This window comes from Rattus norvegicus, chromosome 13, assembly GCF_021556685.1.
Source record: "Rattus norvegicus strain SHRSP/BbbUtx chromosome 13, alternate assembly SHRSP_T2T, whole genome shotgun sequence".
Classification (NCBI taxonomy): domain Eukaryota; kingdom Metazoa; phylum Chordata; class Mammalia; order Rodentia; family Muridae; genus Rattus; species Rattus norvegicus.
This window is the reverse complement of record NC_141546.1, coordinates 78,272,501-78,292,500: the sequence shown is the minus strand read 5'-3', so window position 1 is coordinate 78,292,500 and position 20,000 is coordinate 78,272,501. Positions and strand designations below refer to the sequence as shown.

Below are 20,000 nucleotides of genomic sequence, written 5' to 3'. Positions count from 1 at the left end.
GTGTGTGTGTGTGTGTGTGTGTGTTGCTAGGGAATGAACCGAGGGCCTCATGAATAATATTAGATGAACGTTCTATCATTAAGATATATATTTAACAATCTCTAGCTTTTTATTTTGAGGCAAAGTTGCCCAATCTGACCTTTAATTCACGCTGTAACCCAAACAGTCCTTGAATTCGTGACTCCCCTCCCTCAGACACTTGGAAGTTGTGTCACCATGCCTGGCTTAAATCATAATGACTTCTTAACACAGAGTCCACATCTCACATATTGGCATGGTAATCCTGTGTCTATCACAGAAAACGCGAAGAAATCCTAACAAAGGAACTTATTTGTGTCTTTTGCAACAGATTGTCAAAAGGAAACCAGTTCTAGCAGTTCCATGAACTATTTCTGGTTGTCTGTGCAATGTCCCATGGTCCTTTTTGGTGTTTCCATTGTAGCTTAGAAGTTCACGATGAGATAGCATGTTTTTAAAGTGTAATAGAAGCAGGGAGAATGGCTCAGTCTGCCAAATTCTTGTCTCGAAAACATGAGAGCCTGAGATTGAGCACCAGAACTCATGTAAAAATAGTGGACACAGTGACATCCTGGGGTGGCAGAGTCTGAAGACTAGAGAATTCCTGAGAATTCCTGGAACCAGCTGGTCAGCCAGTCTAGCCTACTTGGTGAGCACTGAGCTAATTATAGACCCTGTTGCAAAGGAAGTAAATGACATTCCTAAGGAAGACAGCCAAGGCTGTCCTCTGAACTTCACATACACATGCACCTGCATACATACAGCACACACACACACACACACACACACACACACACACACAAATAAACACAAAACATTAGCATATGAAATATAAATCTGTATATTCAATTTTAAGTACAAGATATGGTAAGCAGGTTGTAATATAGTAAGTCTTACAGTACACACTTTTGAAAAGGTTGCAGTACATGTAATTTTAATTATTCAGAAATAGACATCTGCATGAAGGTGTAAAGTAGAAACTGGAAAAAAAAGTAGCTGATAATTCAACAATTGATTAAACGTGGAACAGGCCTTTGACTCATTTTTACAATAATGTTCTTAGAGGGCAAACCCTGGGAAAAAGAAAACACATTTCTGTTTTCTAAAACTCCTATAAATCATTAAGAATTAGGACGTATTACTTCCATCTCAGATTTCCTATGGTACAGAAACGTCATAAAACATAAGTCCTGTCCGTATAGATGGGGGTGAGACAATCCTGCCAGCAAACTTGATTGAAGTAAGAAAGAGAGAGGGGAGGAGTGAAGGATTAGCCTCCCAGCCTTAGACGCTCCTTACAGGGCATCCTGCCAATTTCATGATCTTTTCAAAAACCCACTTTTCCACAGATCTTTGGAAATTGGTGTCCTTGTGGAACTCCATCCTGAAGCAAAATAAAGTGGTGGAAAGGCTGGCTTGTTTGTGAGTACTAAGTTATCCCTTGAATGGCTTCCTCTTCTCCTTCAGACTGTGGAAAAGGCCGGAAGTTTGCATCCTCCGGTGTGCAGAATGGGGCTGGCTAGGGATGTGGAAGTCAGCTTGGCTGAGGCCTTAGGCTTGCATAGAATGCTTATTGCAAGAGATGTGAGACTTCTGTATAGGTCTGGGTGCTGGAAACCAGAACCCAGTTAGCTGAGACTGAGCAGTGCTGGATGAGGTTCAACAACAAGCTTAAAAGTTAAGAGAGAAAAGAAACACATCTTTACCAATGAGATTATCAAAGAGGAGCCCAGGAACTGAGGCCCCAAAAGCATCTTGTCACAGAGGACCCTAAAGTCCAGGCAAAACTTGCATAAATTAATCTTAGGTTTCTTCTCCCAGCCCCCGGATACTTGAGACCTCCATCCTAGAGGAAGCCAGAAGGAAGGAAGCAAGGAAGAAATGCCAGGAAATAGCAGGCATGACGTTCAGTACCTTCAAAGGACTTCAGTGTTTAGGAGTCTGAAGTATCGTGAAAGGGCAATTTAGACTTTTCCTTTGGTCCTGCTGACAGAAAAGTCCAAGAATACTCAATTAAAGAAACTGTAGAAAATGCTTCTCTCTCTCTCTCTCTCTCTCTCTCTCTCTCTCTCTCTCTCTCTCTCTCTCTCTCTCTCGACTTGAGGTGTAGAGACCCTGGAACACGAATCATTTTACAAACACCCCTTAGCAGTTTTTCTCCCTTAGCAGTGAGCATATTGTGGGCAAGTCAGATTTAATTTCTAGGGATCGTGGGCATGCATGCTGGGCACAGGAAAGTCTGAGGGGTTGTTCTTAGAGTTCACATTTTGACGGTTACAGTTTTAGATCAAGTGACATGAGAAGTATGCTGAGGACAGGTATCTCCTTTAGATTAAAGCTGTGAATATCCCGAGTCAGCGCATACAGAGAAATCGGGACTGTCATTTTTGTGCGAGCTGATTCTTTCTGAGCTTGAAACTCACCTATCATGAAAGGCAGGATGGGCCATAAAGGACTCTGGGATCCTCACATCAGGTATTGCCTGGCTCAGTAGATATACCTTTTTATTTGATCTTCGATGAAGCCCTCTTTGTTCCGATGCATGAGTAATGGGTCCAAGGTTTTTATTAGTTCCCGTGCTGCAGCAGGGAGCTGGGGCTCATATTCTTCTTCAGCTTGTGGAAGGACAGATTTAGTGCTCAATTATGGCTATTATTTCCAAAAGAAGATGTTTCACCAGGCCAGTGCAGTCGTGAAAAGAGGTCTCCTCTCTCTGCAAGGACAGGCAGAAGCCCCCTGTATGCTGAGTTTCGTGCCTAAGAAGTTGTGCACCCCTGTGTGACAACCGGGAAAACCAACAGCTTTCAAAATGAGGGTAAGAAAAGGATGGGGGGGTCATGATCAGGAGCCCTCTGACTTACAGCTCAGTGTACATTTTACAATCCCTTCACCCTCTATTGCACCCATAACTTCCTAGCAAAACTGAATGCTGGCTGACCGCTCCTCCTTTACTTTGACCACAGTAGAAGGAACCAGAGTAGACAAGTTCTTAAGCATTCGTTACTAAAGTTATCTTGGGCGATGGATCCTTTGATGGAATAAACACAGGTATTGGTGTTCTTTTACATTTGATATTTCTGTTTTGTGTTGTGATTTTCTTTTCTAGAGCCATGGCACCCAAGAGGCATGAGCATGGGAAATCACTACTCTCAAGGATAAATTTACTCAGATCTTATAAAGTTCCACATCCCTGAGTTAGTACTTTGTAAAACACTGATTATCGGCAAGAAACGGATCTTAATAATGGCTTAATGACTCCCCTGGGAAATCTGCTTAATGTTTTCTAAGTCTGTAAAGGGGAATAAAGCCTCTAGTATGTGGCTCTTGTGAAGACCATGAACGAGTGGAGAGAAGCACCTACTGTGGTATCTGGCACATTGCCGACACTCGTCTAAAGAGGACAAAATGCAGCTTTTTAGTCACAAAACCGAGAGTGGTGTGAACAACTGCAGACACGGCTGAAAATTTTTATGAGCATAGGGTTTTAGACAAGTGTGCACAATGCTATATTCTTGGTATGTGTCCTAGTTGAGGTTTCTTTTGCTGTGATAAAGCTATACACGACCTAAAGCGATCTTATGGTTCTCCAGTCACACTTCCAACTGATGGAAGTTGGGACAGCAGCTCCAGGCAGGGACCTGGAGGCAGGAACTGAACTAAATGCATAGAGGAGTGCTGTCTGTTTGCTTGCTCCCTGTAGTTTACTCTGCTTGCTTTCTTACCCAATCCAGGGCCATATACCATGAGTGGACCACTGCCAGTGGTGAGCTGGGCCTTCCCATATCAATCATTAATCAAGACATCATTGATTAATAATCAATTAATAATCAATCATTAATCAAGAAAGTACCCCCGCAAACTTTCCTACAGGCCAGTCTTAGGGAGGTGTTTTCTCAGTTAGCGTCTGCTTTTCCCAGATATGTCTAAATTTTGTGTAAAGCTGACAAATATTACCCAGCACGGTTTCTCATTTTATTGAACAGAAAAGCATGGCTGAAATCCTCAGTATTAGACTGCAACTTATAAAAAACCACTTTCTACTCATTAGACCAATTATGCTACAAGCATTTTATTCACGTTCCAACTCATTCATACAGAAATTCTCTATGGTAGGTAAACGGTATCTTGATAGCAAAGGAAATGTTGATTTCCTGCTTGAATTATCATTTCTATGAGATGTGATATGAGATGTTTTCAGTTTGGAAAAAGTAACAGGTGAAGAACAACTTATTCCTCCAAATAAATGACATGCAAACCTTTTGCTGTTGGTGTCTGCCACTGCTTTTCAAGGACTATCTTTGGGAAAATTTTCCATATTTTTGCTAGTATTCAATTTAATTAGCATACATCTTTATGGATAATACTGATTTGGGGTATTTGGGGGAAATTTGGCTTTGCTTTAAATGACTCTGTTTTCTCAAGTTTTTTGTTTGTTTGGCTTTTCCTTTAAGATAGGGACTCATTCTGTAGCCCATGCTAGTCTTGAATTCATCTTCTTTCTGTCTCAGTCTTCCCAAGGCTTAAGATTACAGGCATATACTATTATTTGTAAATACATGCCTTTCTGATGTGTATTAACTTAGAAATCAAATATACATGAAATGACAAAAAATATTATATTAATACAACCAAAATAGCCATCTTCATACTTTCAACTCTGGTAGACTAATGTAATCACAGCAGGAATATATAAAACTCTATAAAAGAAATTGAGTATCAGGGTCATAGTATATACTTGGTACTTGTAGATATTATCAGTTTTACAAATTTGCATCTGTGCATATACCCACAACAGTTCATGAGAGTTACAGTTAGCTGCACTAATTTGCTGGTGTTCCAATATGAGTGTTCCAGGGCATGAAAGTGAAGTTATTATTGTTTTGAATCCCTAAACATATCAGTTTAGCTAGCCATTTTGGAGAAGCACTATGGTATATGAATGCTACTCCAGAACAGGTGCATTACTCTCCTCTTTTCCCACACAAAGAGAGCTATTTTCCTGTCAACATAGTCTCCATCTTTGTCACACACCCTCCGCCTTGAGTCAGGTTATATAGAAGTATTAGCTGTAGATTCCTCATTCAAAACTTTAAGAGAAATACTTTGACATTTTGCCAACAAGTTCTTATGTTTAAACTCACATTGGTTCATTTTATGATATTAAACCAACCTTGCATTCCCACAACAAAGCCAGCTTGATTGTGAAACATTTGGTTTCCTGTATCTCACTTGCTTTTCTAAAACTTTGTGTCTAAGTCTTGCTTTTCTAAAACTTTGTGTCGAAGTCTTGTCTACCTACAAAGATTAGCATGTAACTTTTCTGTGATTATTTTTCTTCTCCAATTTTGGTGTTATTGTTAGGATTACAATGTTCACATATAATGTTAACAAGTATTTCCTCTTTGCTCTTCACTAAGTTTTATGATGTTACTGTTGTTTCTTTAATTACTGGGAAAAATCCAGTGTAATTACCGTTGAGTCTAAGGATCTCTTTGTGGGGAGATTTTCACATTCACAGAGCTCCATCTACCTCTGCCTCTGAGTGCTGGGATAAAAGGTGTGTGCTTTCACTCCTAGCCTTAACTTTATTGAAATGTCATCTCCTACCTTTATGTGACAAATAGGTTTTAGTTCTTTCTAAAAATGTTTTAAGAGCATAAAAATTCCTATTAACCATATTTTAAAACTATAGGTTGAATATATAGGATATATGGCCCAAATCATTCATAATTGGCATTTTAATTTCTTTCTTGATGATCAGTCTGTGGAAATGAATAGCTTAATTTCTAAGTATCCAGAGATGTTTTGGTTATCTGCTTTAGTGAATAATAGATTAATCTCATTTGAACTCTATCTAGCTTGAAGATTTAATTGACTTGTCTCAATGTTCTCAATAATTTTGAGACTTATTTAAAAGCTCAGCTTTCTAGAACTCCTGACAGATACACTAGAGTGTGTTGTGTGGATTTTCATCCTTAGAAAATTGTAATCATAAATTTTGGCCTTCTTGGAACTCTCGAGTTACCAAAATCTCAGCTATGGTTTTTAATCTACTTAATGATTTGTAGCCTATTACCTGTACTTCCGTATTGGGAAATACCTTCAGAGGGAACTGATGTGAGAGTTATTCTTTCTTGTCTTAGCTTTTGTTCTCTTTGTAATCATAATCACAAACTCTGTGTTTCCCCAAGCATACTGTTGTAGGCATTAGTACTGTATTTTCCTTTTCTTAATGAATACTTACTCCTTTTGCAATCTCTGGTTATATCCTGAAGTGTTGAAGACAAACAAAATATAAAAAAAGAAGGAAGAAAATTTAGTTAACCTCGGAGTGTCTTTTTTTGGAACACTGTTGCTCAAGTCTTGGCTTTCTTTTGGTATTTGAGGAGATGACAGGGACACAAATATTTCAGCTATTTTATTTGCTCTTGGAGAAAGCATTGCTATCTGGTCCAAACAACTACATCATAGCCTAATGTAGAGACTGAACTAAACTTTATTGACTCTTTACTGTTTTCTGGACACTATTTTAGAAGTTCCACCTGTTACCTTACTTTTTCAGAAGTAACTTGAGATGCCAAAGCTCAGGGTGGGAGAATGAAAGGAGCCCAACTAACTTGTTTAAGGGTGCTCTGAAAGGACAGAAGAAAAGCACCTTTCTCTCCTCCATTCTAGGTCCTAAATGGGCCAGAACAAGATGTCTCATACTGGTGTACTGGTTAAACAGTTAATGGTTATCTTCTGTTTTAAATCATCTAGTACAAAATAAATGTGAATTTTAACATCTAAGGACTTAGATAATAATTTAACAAAGAACAAGACACCCAAATACTAAGGAATACTATAGATCACTAAATCTCACCTTCAGATTTTGTGTTTGGGGATTTTGTTTGTGTTTTATTTGGTGTTTGAGAAAAAAAAATCCATCTATGTATCCTGGGTTGGCCTGAATTTCAAAATCTTCTAGCCTCAGTCTCTTGAGATTTTAGATGGCAGGAATTCACCCCATACCTGGTGTCACAGTTGGAGGCTGGAATGCCACCATACATTCTCATGTTAAAAGATGATTCCCTGGTGCAACAATGGGTGGATGTGGGTCTTTGGAAAAGCAGTGGCTTTCCCAGAAGCTCTAAGTATTAAAACAATGCCTTCCTCAGCCTTTTAAACATCAGACTCCTCCATTCTACTCTTTAAAATTTTCTTCTTTTTGGTGTAAGGGATAAGGATGTTAGGAAAAGACAACTGATGGTAATGTTAGCTCAACTGGTCTTACACACAGTTGTGACTTCTACCCCAAGTTATGTGTATACATTGCCCACAGCATCTGTTGGAGCTGAGCAAGTGAAAACAACCCTCTTACTGTTACCACTATTTAATCTGTGGCAGAGCTTGAAGTAAGACAGATCTGCGTGTGTTTAAAAAGAGAAAAACACAAAGAAATGAGGGTAAAAATATATACTTAACCTAGCATATAACATTAGAGAAGAAATCTCAAGCATCTGGCACTGTGGGAAAAGCAGAGAAGAGGGTGGCTAAACTAATGAGAAGTGTGTGGGAACAGTCAGGGGAAGAAAGCAGGTAGAGAAGTGGCTTGGGTCAGCTACAGACAACAAGACCAGGGAGGTTATCCAAAGCCTACATTTTGTAAATCAACACTAAAGGCTGCAAAGAGACTGATCAGCCAAATTCACCCAGAAACAAAGCATCTTGTATTTCTCTAGTAAAGGTCTTTGTCATTAGGCACAGGACCAAATCTGTGTCCCCAAAGTTAGGGATCTTGTAGAGGCCCCAAGCCAGTTTGAAACGCAGTATACATCTGATGCAAAGCAAAGAATCCAATGAATATGCAGATTCTTGAATTCTTAGAAGGAGACACCAGCATCTCTAATCCCCACCAAGTATTAGCTCTCTTCCTGCAAGGGATTTCAGGGTCAGCAGTAGCCTCCTCTCAGGAGCTCCATGTGCTATCACTTGTTTATTTGTCTTAATGTTAGCATCATAGTTATATGGGGTTTGCCATCTTTAAAGCATTTCTTTTAAATGTAGAAAGCTAGCAAGAATTGGGCTACTTATTATTTACTGCAGCCAGCCCCAGAGAACTTGCAGCCTGGGCCATTTGGATACAAGGGAAGAGACGAAAAAGAGAACTAATAATTGTTGGATAAGACTGTGATAAATTACTCCCTCTTTGTTTTCTTTCTTAATCTTCCTAAGAGTCATATGTGGTCCATCTAAAATGACCTAATGATTAAGCTTTGGGTTCCTCCAAGGAGGCATCTGCACGCATACTTCACTGAGGACATTTGGCCAGGAGTCTTGACTACAGACTATATCATGTTCACACAATATAAACACACCCAAATGTCACACTTACATACTTTCATGGATTTTGTCTTATTCACCCACTCTATTATTACTTAATCTTTGTCCATTTCAATTCCACCAGCATGCACTGATTCTTTTGTGTCAAGATCATGGATTTCTATATGCAACTGGTAGAACCTTTAAAAATTTTACTTTATTTTATGTGTACAAATATTTTGCCTACATATGTGTCTGTGCACTATATGTATGCTGTGCTATAGAGGCCAGAAGACAGCATCAGATTCCTGAAAATGGAGTTACATATAGCTGTGAACCATCATATGGGTGCTGGGAATAGAACCCAGGTCTTTCAGAAGAATAGCAAGTACTCTTAACCACCCGGCCGTCATCTCTCCTGCCCTAAAATTGATAGATACTATTGATTACCTGGAGAAACTAGGGGTGTTGTTTGAAAATAAAGAAACTGAAGTAATTCATTTTCTATTGGGAGAAGAGGATTCCTATGGGGAGGAGGTAATGAGTTAAGTTTTGGGCATGTTAGCCAGGCCATGGTATCACATAACCTTTAACTCCAGCAGTCAGGAGGCAGAGGCAGAAGGATCTCTGAGTTTAAGGCCAGCCTTTTCTACACAGTGAGTTCCAGGACAGTCAGGGATGTACTGAGAACCTTGTCTCAAACAAACAAACAAACAAACAAACAAACAGAAGTTTCAGAGATATTAGATTTCATATTCCTCAATGAGTGCATGACAATAGCAAGGGAGATGACTGTCTTTTTATCCTCAAAGCTGGCCGTGTGATCAGCACTGAGCTAGATGGATTCCATGGGCAGTCATTTAACTTTTAAGGAAGTATGTGGTAGCAGTCATGATTAGCCTTATTGTACTAACTTTTGAGCTTGGTCTTGGTGGCGCATCCTTGTAACAAAATCACTCAGGAGGCTGAGACAGACAGACTCCCAGTGTGAGGCCAGCCTGGGCTACCTCATCTAGTCTTACTGTGACTTGTTTATGCCATGTCTGGTTGGTATTCCTGGGAGGCCTGCTGCTGTCTAAAGAGAAGCAGAGGAGTGGACACAAGGAAGGGGGGGCTAGGAGGAGTAGAAAGAGGGGAAACTGCAGTAGGAAAGTATTGTGAGAGAAGAATAAAATAGAAAGAAAATGATGGATGTTTGATGCATCAGGAAACAAGTGCTGTTTGTGATATTGCTCAGTAGTAAGATGTACCTGAGAGGCAGAGGGGGGAGAGACAGGATAGCAAGGATAGTTTGGGCAAGCAAGTAGCAGTTAGCCTATGAGGGTGTATGACATTGAAGAGCAACCTGTTTATTATGAAGGGCAGTAAAGACAATGGACACAGCTCAGGAAAACATCAGTATTTCAAAGGGAGAACACCAAGGGAAGCCATCAGAGAAATAAAGGAGCAGGAGGAATTCCTGAGTACTGCACCCTGCACTGGCAGTTACAGCAGAGGCTTCTAATAGAGTTAGGCCTGAGAATCACTCATTTGCATTGCCCACACGCAGATGCCTTTGACTAAAACTATCCCCATGGTATAAGCAGCCCTTGATGGCTTCAGAAGCAGATAGATACAGTGAAACTATGCTAGGTCCCCGAATATAATGACCTCACATCCTGTAGATGTGACCATTATCCTGTAGATGTGTAGAAATGACCATTATCAATTTACTGTCAGGAAGTGTGCTTTTAGTCTTAGATCCTTTTATTACTGCAAAGTTTCAAAATCTTTCAATAGGAATATTGAACAGAATTGGGGGTAAGTAGGAAACATCTACTTTTCGTGGACAGGAGGAATTTTCCTAGTTTGCCACTTAAGATTACAGGAAACAGAATTGGAGATACACAATAGGTTCTGGCATAAAAGCTTCCTAGAAATATTAAGATATGGGCACTACCAGAATCCAGAGGACACTTTCTTTTGCCCCTTGTTTCTCTATGAATGAATATGTACTAGATTGTCAGTCATGATCAGGCAAGCGGTTCCACCTCTGGCATATCGGCATGTTGTTTGCATGAGGGTAATACTGTGTTCTTTCTGTGTCATGGAACCTGCGATTTGTCATGTGTGATTATCATGTCAGCAAATTAAGATGTCAGAGAGCACAACTTCTGGCTTCTAGCTTGAAGGGGGGGGCTGCTTAAGGTGGGGGACATCCTGTTAGCTAGATGAGGCAATGTTCTGCAAGCCTCTTGTACCAGGGAAACCCAGGACAATAATCACTACCAAGCTTGTAAGTAGGACCACCCAATGCTGCATGGCTGCCAACCAAGCGTCCTTCTTACCCTGGTCCCGACTCTTGGCAACTCTCCTTCCTAGCTCCACTTTTGCTCCCACTGAGGCCAGGGCCAGGGTTGGGAAGTCTGAAAACGGGAATTCTTTTAGAGGGGCTAGACCAGAAAGAGTGGTTGGAAAACCACTGTCAGATAAGGAAGAGGGCTCTATAAGTTATGTCATCCAAGGTTACAGACTTTTATAGATAATAAAAGAGTAAGAGTCAAAAGCTAAAGGCAAGGAAAGGCCTACACACGTTCCAACCTTCTTCTAGGGAAGTCACATTGGAAGACAAAATGATGACTAAAGAAAGGCAAAGGCAAATCCAGACCATTTCCTCTAGGGCTTTCTGAATGCTCTGGCTGGTCCAGCAGCCTTCCTGGAAGATGACCGTATACTGGTAGCTACAGCTTCTCCTGGAATATTTCTGCCAGATGGCTATTCTGTTCTGGAATTCTGAAAGTTCTTGGCTCCCCTGGTCATTGCAAGCTGAGCCCTGAGCCCTGAGCTCAGAGAACTTGGTTCAACATTTTCCTCCTTGCTCTATCCCCGCAGCCAACAAGCCTTCCTAAAGCCTGGATCCAGAAGAGATAAGAGACAAGAACAAAGCCCTCCCTGGCCCTGAGCTGAGTGTACTTGGTAGAGCAGTAACAGGACCGACTCGTGGGGTCTGGGAACACCTTCTCCTGCCCAAGCACACTTTCTGTCAGCGCTGATGTAAATGCTATCTGACACTCCTTACTTTTCTTCCTGGGGCTATTCTACGTTTTTCTTTTTTAATTGCAATCCACAAATCACAAGTGCCATGTGTAAACACAATCAGGATACAGATTCAATCCAGTTGAAATTGCTGAGAGAGAGAGAGAGAGAGAGAGAGAGAGAGAGAGAGAGAGAGAGAGAGAGGAAGGGAAAGAAAAGACAAGAAAAGACCAGACTCAGAAACACCTGAAAAGGCTTGGAGTGATAGGGTGCGGGTTGCCTAGAGGACTTGCTTCAGAGGGGATTCTCAAAGTCCAGCCAATCCTTACCCCTGACTGCAGGGGTCATAGTTTAAGTTTCCCTGCCAGACAAAGGGGCTTATTGCATGCAGCTGAAGCCTAGGAGACATTCTAGGAAGAATAAAAGGTTCTAGGACTCTTTTGATCTAGCACACCCCCTAAGAATTCTAAACATTATTGTGGGATGGTCTTAACTGTCTCCTTTGCTCTCTCCAGGCACAAATGATACAGGTTTCTGTGAAGTATAGAGGACCAGAGCGCATTCTGTGCCCACAGATTTCAAAAGGGACCCTTCGAGTATACCTCTCCTTGCCACAGGTTTCTAGAGCAGAGGATAGGAGCAACGGGGGGAGGGGAGGTCAGCAAGTGGTGTAACTGGTTGGATCTGACCTTTCGGAAAATACCACACATTTGAATTTGCTATATGCTATATTTGTAACTACCTAAACAAATTTGCTACACAGATATTTAAAAATGTATCCAAAGTTCCTATAGAAACCATTCGTACCCTAGTTGCAAGTGGTTGATAAGCATGGGTAACCAGAGGGTGATTTTCAAAATGTGCCTTCATCCTGGCGAAAAGGTCAAATAGAAGGAAAGGCACCTAATGGTATGTCTGGGGATGGTCTATGATATCTTTTCCTCATCCATCCTCTGGATGCACACAGAAACGAGGCTACTTCTCAGAAGTGATACCCAGGGTGCTAGACTTCGCCCTGGCCTTAGGAAGCTAGAAAGATTAGAGCTCCAGAGACACCAATGGAAATATGCCACTTTAATCTGTCTGTTGAGTCGCTTCCATTCCAGGCGCTTTAGGTTCTAGGAGTCTCACCGTTGGCGTCTCCTAAAGCACCTCGGGATACACAAATTCCCACTAAGTCCGGCCCACCCATGGGCAAGTCCCCAGCGCAAGAACCAGCTCTTCGGGCCCAGGCGCTGGCCAGCAGACAAACCTTTGCCGCTCAGTGCGGGGGCTGCAGAGCAGGAGGGACCGGCGCGCATTGACCGGGCTGGGGGCTGCGGGCTGCCGGTCGGGGGCACGGCAGGAGTGGCTGGAGGGAGGCAAGGGGTGGAAAAAGGAGGGGGCAGCGGGTGGACTAATGATGAAAAAGTCTCCTCCATCCTGGCTCCTTAATTAAATGCATGGAAAGAACCGAGGCGCGCACATCTGGTTTCAATCTTCAACCCTTTGATGGCATCAAATGTTCTTTTCCCAGATCAGGGCTGGAAGTTCTGGGCTAACTATGGCCGTTTGGAGCCCAGAAACCGTTTATACACACTGGGACCCTTCCTCCTTTTCAATTCAGCCTCCTAGCTGTAGGAGGAGGGGAAATCTAGCAATCAGGGGAGTGAGGGGAAATGTATGTATGTGTGTGTTTAAAGAACATAAAATGCCACAAATAAGCACTCAGTATTTTACTTACTGGCCATATAGTAACTCATTCCTAATGAGACTATTAAAGCTGTTACCAGATTCCAACAGGTCATGAAAACACCATCCAGCACTTCTCTGTCCTCTGTCAAGACTGGTCATAGACTTCGACCCGGGCTTCCTTGGTCTCTGTGTCTGCCCGGACCTCACCCGGCTGTACCCAGATTAGCACAGAGCCTACCCCCCAGCTTCTCCCGCTCCCCCAGCTCTTTCAGCCCTAGTGCTCCTGTCTGCTCCGATTTTGGGCAACCTCGGCTATGCGCGTAAGAAATTAGAACATTGGCAAGGGTAGGGGAAATGATTAGGATGGACTTTCCTCCGGTTTGATAAATAAGTAAATTTTCTACTGTCTGAAGCCTGGGGATTTCTGGTGGCAGCGAAAGTCCCGAATCCATTCGAAGCTGAAGACTTCTGGATCTCCCCAAGCCGTCTTTAGATCGCAGAGAGCCTCCCGTTATTATCGTTCTAGTTCTTTTATTACATTATTTAATAGGCTGTCTCTACAGAGCCAAACGAGCTTTAGTAGGCTAGCTCTTTTTTGCCTCTCAGTCTCAGACTCTCCCTGCGCTCTCTCCGCCAAAACAAAATTGCAGGAAAAGTTGCTGGGGGCGGCGCAGCCGCAGATTTGTCTGTTAGAGATGTGCATCTTTTCCTTTTTTTCTTTTTTCTTTTTCGTAACAAGTTTGTTCTCAGCCGTTATCAAACCATGCAAATGAGATTTTCCAACAGGATCTCAAACAAATCCGGAGGAATTAATGCTGAAACAAAATAGTCAGTCCGGTTTTAAAGTGACTGCGGGTTTCGGGCTCTTTTCTGTCTGTGGTACTACTGCAAGGGAATGATAATTAGACCTTTATTTTAAAAATCCAAAGGGGCTCTCTCCTTAGCTTCCCTCCCTTAGCCCTCCCTCCTTCCTCCCTCCCTCCTCTCTTGCTCCCTCCCTCTCCCTTTCTCTCCGGCTCTGATGTTGGCAAAGGGGTTTTCTTAATCAGACTGTTTTTTCGGTCCGAGGAAAAGGAGGTAGGAGATTGTGATGGAGAAAGGGGGTCTGTAAAACGTCAGGCGCCGCACAAAGGCTTTGCCACGTAATTACAGGCTCCTATTAAGTGGAGATCTGCCCTCCCAGGGGTCTCCAATTTTCTTGTATTCCCTACAAAGCCTCCTCTCCATGCCAGTCTGTGCCTTTTGAAGTGCCAGAGAGCTTCTTGATCCAACTGAGAAGGGAAAAGGAGCTGCGCACGGAGAAGGGGGAGAGAGCGGAGGGAAGGGGGACCCGCCACCCTTCTGCAGACTCTTGAAGCCCCACTTCTTTATTTCTTATTTTTTCCTCCTTCGAAGAGTAAAGTGAGAATCCTGCTCTCTAATACATCTGCAAGACATCACTCTCCTGAAATTCTAGTCACTCCCGAGAATCCACAGGAGTGCAGAGAGGGGGAACGCGCTTTCTTGAAGACATTTTAAAGCTGGAACAAGCCTCCTTCTGTTGGTGCTTGAACTCTTGCCGGGGAATAACTTTTTTAACCTCTTTCTCTACTTTTTTTTTAAAACCCACTTTGATTCTTCTCTCCACCCCTTCTTCTCTCTTCTGTTTGCCTAACTCCCCCGCCCTGTTGGCCTTCCCTTTCCTCTCTCCCCCTTATTATTATTTTTAGTGTCTGCGTTGTAGACGCTTTTTGAGAATTGGAAGGGATTTTTTTTTCTTTCTGATTTAAGCTTAGCGTGTTTGTTTGTTTGGTTTGGTTTTTAAACTTTTTTTGGTGTGGATTATCTCTCTGGACCACGCCGGACTTGGCTTCAGCGAAGCAACCGAAGCTGGGAGAAAGTTACTTGTGCTGAAAGTTCTGCACTTCAGAAGGGGGTTTCTCTCTCTCTCTCTCTCTCTCTCTCTCTCTCTCTCTCTCTCTCCTCCACTCCCCCCTCTTTCTTCCCCACTCGGCTCCTCTCCCCCCTCACGCCCACAGCGTTTGGTGTTGATTCGAGCGGGAAGAGGGGGGTGGGTGGGATTGGAGGGAAGACCATGACCTCCAGCTACGGGCACGTTCTGGAGCGGCAACCGGCTCTGGGCGGCCGCTTGGATAGCCCTGGCAACCTCGACACCCTGCAGGCGAAAAAGAACTTCTCCGTCAGTCACCTGCTAGACCTGGAGGAGGCCGGGGACATGGTGGCGGCACAGGCGGACGAAAGCGTGGGCGAGGCGGGCCGGAGCCTGCTGGAGTCACCGGGACTGACCAGTGGCAGCGACACCCCTCAGCAGGACAGTGAGTGAGGGGCGCTTGCTCCGGGGAGTGTGTGCTGGGGACAGCGGGTGGAGGCCCTTGAAGGGCGGCGGGGAGCGTGTTCCAGGCTTCGGTTTCGGGGAGATGAGGCGTTAAGAACTTAAGAGACCTGGGAAAAAGTGACTGGTCGCTAAGCGCAGAAAGACCGATGAAAAAACGAGGGCTCCCCCAAGGTTGTAAGCCAAGCAGACTCTGGAGAGAAGCCCGGAGGCCCAGGGACGCTGGGAGGCCAGGCGATCCCACGCAGGGACTCTACGGTCACCACTGTCTTTAGCCGCTGGGGCTGCATCACGGGTTCGGGCGGGAGCGGCGGCCAGAAATCCCGCAGGCGGGGCGTCCAAGCCTGGGTAGGAGCGGTCTGGCCAGAGCACAGACCATACAGCCACCTCCCTTAGCGAAAACAGCAAAGATGCAGGGCCGGCTTGGGAGCGCTTCTTCCCTGGGGTTGAGGGGAAAGCACCGTGCTCCGAGGAACGGAAGACAGGACTAAGGTCCCATACTCTATGTGCGTGCGAGCCAAGCCTGGAAAAGGCCAAGGGCAGAGCGGGGATGCGCAGGCTTGGTCTCTGACTCCTGCTGTCATCTTTACCTGTGTTTGAGACAGGGCTAAAAGCCCACCGGTTAAGGCAAATCTTGATGGAGCTGGGAGAATGTTCTTTAGAAGCAAAATCAGAGTCTGCCTGGATTGACCTGGCACTATCTTTGCACTGGGGAATCGCGGGTTGCAGGCCCAAGTCCTTGTGCAGCACAGCGGCCTGTTGGCCCCTAGACCTCCAGAAAAGTCTACATAAAAGCCCGCTGTCACTGTCGACATCACCCCTTGAAATGTTAATTTCAGAGTTATTAACTCCACCTATCGAAAAAGACTGACTGCAAGTGTATGTCCTGGTCCCTTAGTATATAACACACTTGTCACCTACCTGTCTCATCCTCTAGTCAGAGGCACAGAGAAGTTGCAGCGGCCTGGAGCCCCACAGAACATTCTAAAATGACCTCTTTCCTTATCATTCTGTGCTGAGCCCTCTTTTGGAACTTGGAGGGCCCTCTGACATTCTATGATTCTCTTAAGACACCGTCCCCGTTAGACTTCCAAATAACAATTTTAAAAAGACATTCAAAACAAACCTGCATCAGAAACAGCTGAAAAGGGTTCCTGGGCACTGTGGGGAGAACCCGGCTCGCCCAGGCAGGCCACAGGAGAGCCCTATTTGGTCAGGGTACTGGCTCCTGCTTCTGCAGCCTGCTAGGACTGAACTATAGATGGCAGTAACTTGGGGGCAATCGACTCTGGATTGGGCCTACTGAGTGCCACACAAGCTTGATGAAGAGATTTGAACTAGCCGTCTGAATTATAGAAACCAGTCTAAATCACAGCCAGGAAGGATCAGTATCCCCAAAGCCTGGGTAAGGGCTAGGATGGGAACTATAGTCATTCTGTGTAGGGTGTGAGGGAGGCTGATCCTGCTATACATGCCAGCATCACATGGATAGAGCATCTGAAGCTCTAATAAAATGGACTGCAAAATACTTTGATTATTTAAAACCTTTCACTGGGGAAAATATAAAACAAAATCTAGGAAGACAGTACCTGGAACTCTGTGATTCTATCAAGAGAGTTTCCATACGACTCATTATTGACCTAAAAAAGTTATCACTGTTTGAAGAACTAATGTTAGAACCTAATACCACCACCCACAACCACTGATACCCCTTATGTCCCCACCACCACCACCACCACCACCACCAGGACCCATTTGCTATCCCAACAGAAAAAGAAAACAGGTATTACAGAAACTGCTGCATTGAAGACCAGAGTGGGCAGGAGAGAGAAGGCACTACTGCCCTTTCCCTCCAAAAGGCTGGTGTACAGGAAAAGCAGGACCAGGACTGGCTTCAGCAAGCCAGAACCCCAGGGTGGCAGTCAGCTTTAGAAACTGTGTGGGGCTGGACTGCTCTTATTTGCTCCTTTGGTTTCTGCTTGTTTGTTCTTTAAGGAAAGCATAGGAGAAGGGAGCTTGGGGTTGTCATGGTCTTACAGCAAGTACATAGTAAAGCTAAGTTAAGGGAGCCATATGGGGAGCTGATTTGGAGGGGCTGCACTGAGCCTAGTTGGAACAGGGAAATGGTTTTTGTGAGACTCAGGCCTAGAACCACCAAGACCGCATTCATGCATATGAATCACCTGGTCAATTTTAAGGTTTCCACGGAAGTTGGAGGACCTTTTGCCCCCAGAAAAAGGGACAAGACCTCAAGAATCTTCTTGCAGCGAACTCGCCCCATCTCATACTTGTAATGAATAGAGAGGCCACAGGAGAGAAGGCCTGGGGGGGGGGCAGCTTATAGCTTGCCTAGGTAAAGGATACACCAACCAGGACAGTCATCAGTCAACAGAAATGCAGGGGACATAAGGGGTATCAGTGAGCAGCACTTAGGACTTAGAAATAAGTCAGAGACACACACACATATGTACAGGGCTGACAGTCTTTGCCTTTCCGGGAGATGGACTGCAGAGTCCTACTAAGAAGCGATTGCTTTTGGAAGTAGATTTTTCTCAACCTCTCCCTTCTCCATAGGGGGTGATAACAGAAGAATTTTATCTCAAATCAAGCGGCTCTGCAGATGCCCATCCTTACTCTTGAGCACCAGGTAGAACGCAGAGGCAGTTGGGACCAGTGACAGGGTGCCACTCTCCGGTTTTCTGGCTTGAAGCAGACAGCGGAGCTCAGATTATAGACAGAGAAGTGGGGAGTCTGCAAGAGAGGAGGGCTGCTGCAGGAGATCTGGCTGTAAGGGATTTAGGGGTCACAGTAGGGGTCACAGGGGGATGGAGAAGTTCACAGCCAGTCAGGTGCTAAAGAAAATACCTTTCAAAGAGATGGGAAACAGTGAACAGATGCTTATTCTTCCAGCTCTATGGACAACTGGCCTCTCCATCTATCTGGAGGAAATGAGCCTGTAGGTTCTACTCACGCCCCCAACAATAGTCTTAATTTTGTAGAACTTTGCGTTTCAACCTGGTCAATTATTATAAAAAAGTTGAGTCCTTACTGGCCTCTCCCAACATAAGTCAGTAATCCTGTGCTCTCATCTCACTCCTCTTCCTGGGTGGGGACTGACCCCCCTCCCGTGGCTCTATTTTCTTCTCTGTGGAAGGACTGTTTTTATTATTGATTCTCTCAGCCCAGTATATTTCTCTGGAAATTTTTGGTTCATTTAACACTATTAAAACTCTATGGCTAATGTAGAGGAATGAATTTGTGGTGTGTGAACACGAACACTGGTGATGGTAGAGAGGGGATAAGTAGGAAAGGAGGGAGAGGCAGAAATCCTCAAAACAGGCAGACCTATTCTTGAGGGGGGGGGCGCAGTTCATCCCACTATCCCGCTGTCAACTTCCCAATTTCAACTTCTGCAAACTCTTAAAAAAAAGCGCCTGCCTTCCACATTCCCAACCTCTAAATTAGTGAAACCAGATTGTCCTAATAAGACCTTTTGTTGGAAACACATGTAGTCATAAAAAGGTAGACGGAAAGTCAATTAGACACGCGCGCGCGCACGCACACACTCACCAGCCAGCGCTAAGTGTGCACCCGGGCACAGCTGGGCCCCCGGCCGAGGTACGTGCAAATGGGGAACAACAGCGGCTCGGGGAAATCCATTAGTCACGAAGGCAGAGGTGTCTCACAGGCCAGGAATCGCCCTCCTGAGCCACCAACCCCGCTCTTGCTGGCCCAGCTCCCCAATTTCTCTGAGCCAGAAGAACGCCCAGTAGAGCGAGAACATTCTCTAGGGCGCTTCCCAGTTGGAATCTCCATCAAAATAATATCAATTCCCTCTCTCCCCGCAGTGGCTTGTTTCACAATAGTTATGGCGCCACGAGTGTCTTTCGGGCACCACCCTGGGGTTTGTGCCCCATGCTGGTACTCTGAATTTGAATTCAGGCCTCAATGATCTTAATTCAAGACAGAGATAATAAAAACAAGTCCTTTTCAGGGTGGCCTGGAAATTTCTCTTTTCACAGGAGCAGGGGATTAAAAATCCAAAAGCAAAGGAGTCCCCAAAACCTGAAGTGTAGCTCAAAGGCTGGTGGGGAATTGCTTGTTTTACGTACAGTGGCAGAGAGCATCACGGGTCGCCTCCTCTTAAAAATTTCAGAGAAAAAGATAATTTAGTAACTTCGAAGCTTGGGGACCAAGGACGTCTCTGGATTTGAAGTGTCAGGAAATTGGGCCCAGAAGAGCCAAGAAACCAGGCTGACCAGACTCCTAGCGGCTCCAGATAACCAATTGTAGGCGTCACTGTCCTTATTTTCCATGAAACCCTTCTGAGACTCTTACTAGACTTAGATTTTGCTGTGTTGATAAACTTTCTTAAAAGACCCTCAAGTCACAGCGCTGGGTAGCAAAGCAGGCCCGCAGCGAATCACACCAATGTTAGTACTTCCTTTGTCTTCCCAGGGCCATCACTCTAGATTTAAAGCAGGAGTGAGTAAAACATCCCTAAACCAACAAATGCCACCCCACCCCATACCCCCTGTGAAAGCAGCGAGTACTTTTCTATTACACAGACTCCAAGGTCGAGTTTTTGAAGAGTTTTGACCACTGCTCCAGGCCGTCAGCCCGGAAGCCCTATGCGCTAAATGGCGGCTATAGATTCGCA

The 20,000-nt window shown here is 44.4% G+C and overlaps 1 protein-coding gene and 2 long non-coding RNA genes across 5 annotated transcripts in view; 1 reads left to right on the top strand and 2 right to left on the bottom strand.

The window, feature by feature from the left end:
* Positions 1-837: 837 nt before the first annotated feature.
* LOC120096300 (uncharacterized) lies at positions 838-19,091 on the bottom strand. 2 transcript variants are annotated; one of them, XR_015636119.1, is made up of 4 exons: positions 18,911-19,091; positions 2,442-2,792; positions 1,933-2,004; positions 838-1,688 (listed from the first exon to the last, which is right to left on the bottom strand). It is a non-coding gene; the product is annotated as an uncharacterized LOC120096300 (long non-coding RNA). The 2 variants fall into 2 exon arrangements; XR_015636118.1 differs by having other exon boundaries at positions 843-1,688; positions 1,933-2,001.
* LOC148001732 (uncharacterized) lies at positions 13,039-16,592 on the bottom strand. Its single transcript, XR_015636120.1, has 2 exons — positions 16,467-16,592; positions 13,039-13,893 (listed from the first exon to the last, which is right to left on the bottom strand). It is a non-coding gene; the product is annotated as an uncharacterized LOC148001732 (long non-coding RNA).
* Positions 14,056-20,000, top strand: part of Prrx1 (paired related homeobox 1) — a 70,219-nt gene continuing 64,274 nt past the window's right edge. The window contains exon 1 of one of the 2 annotated variants that reach the window (XM_087580089.1): positions 14,056-15,323. In XM_087580089.1, the coding sequence (XP_087436215.1) occupies positions 15,083-15,323 (241 nt within the window). In that variant the 5' untranslated portion in view covers positions 14,056-15,082. 2 annotated transcript variants of the gene reach the window in all.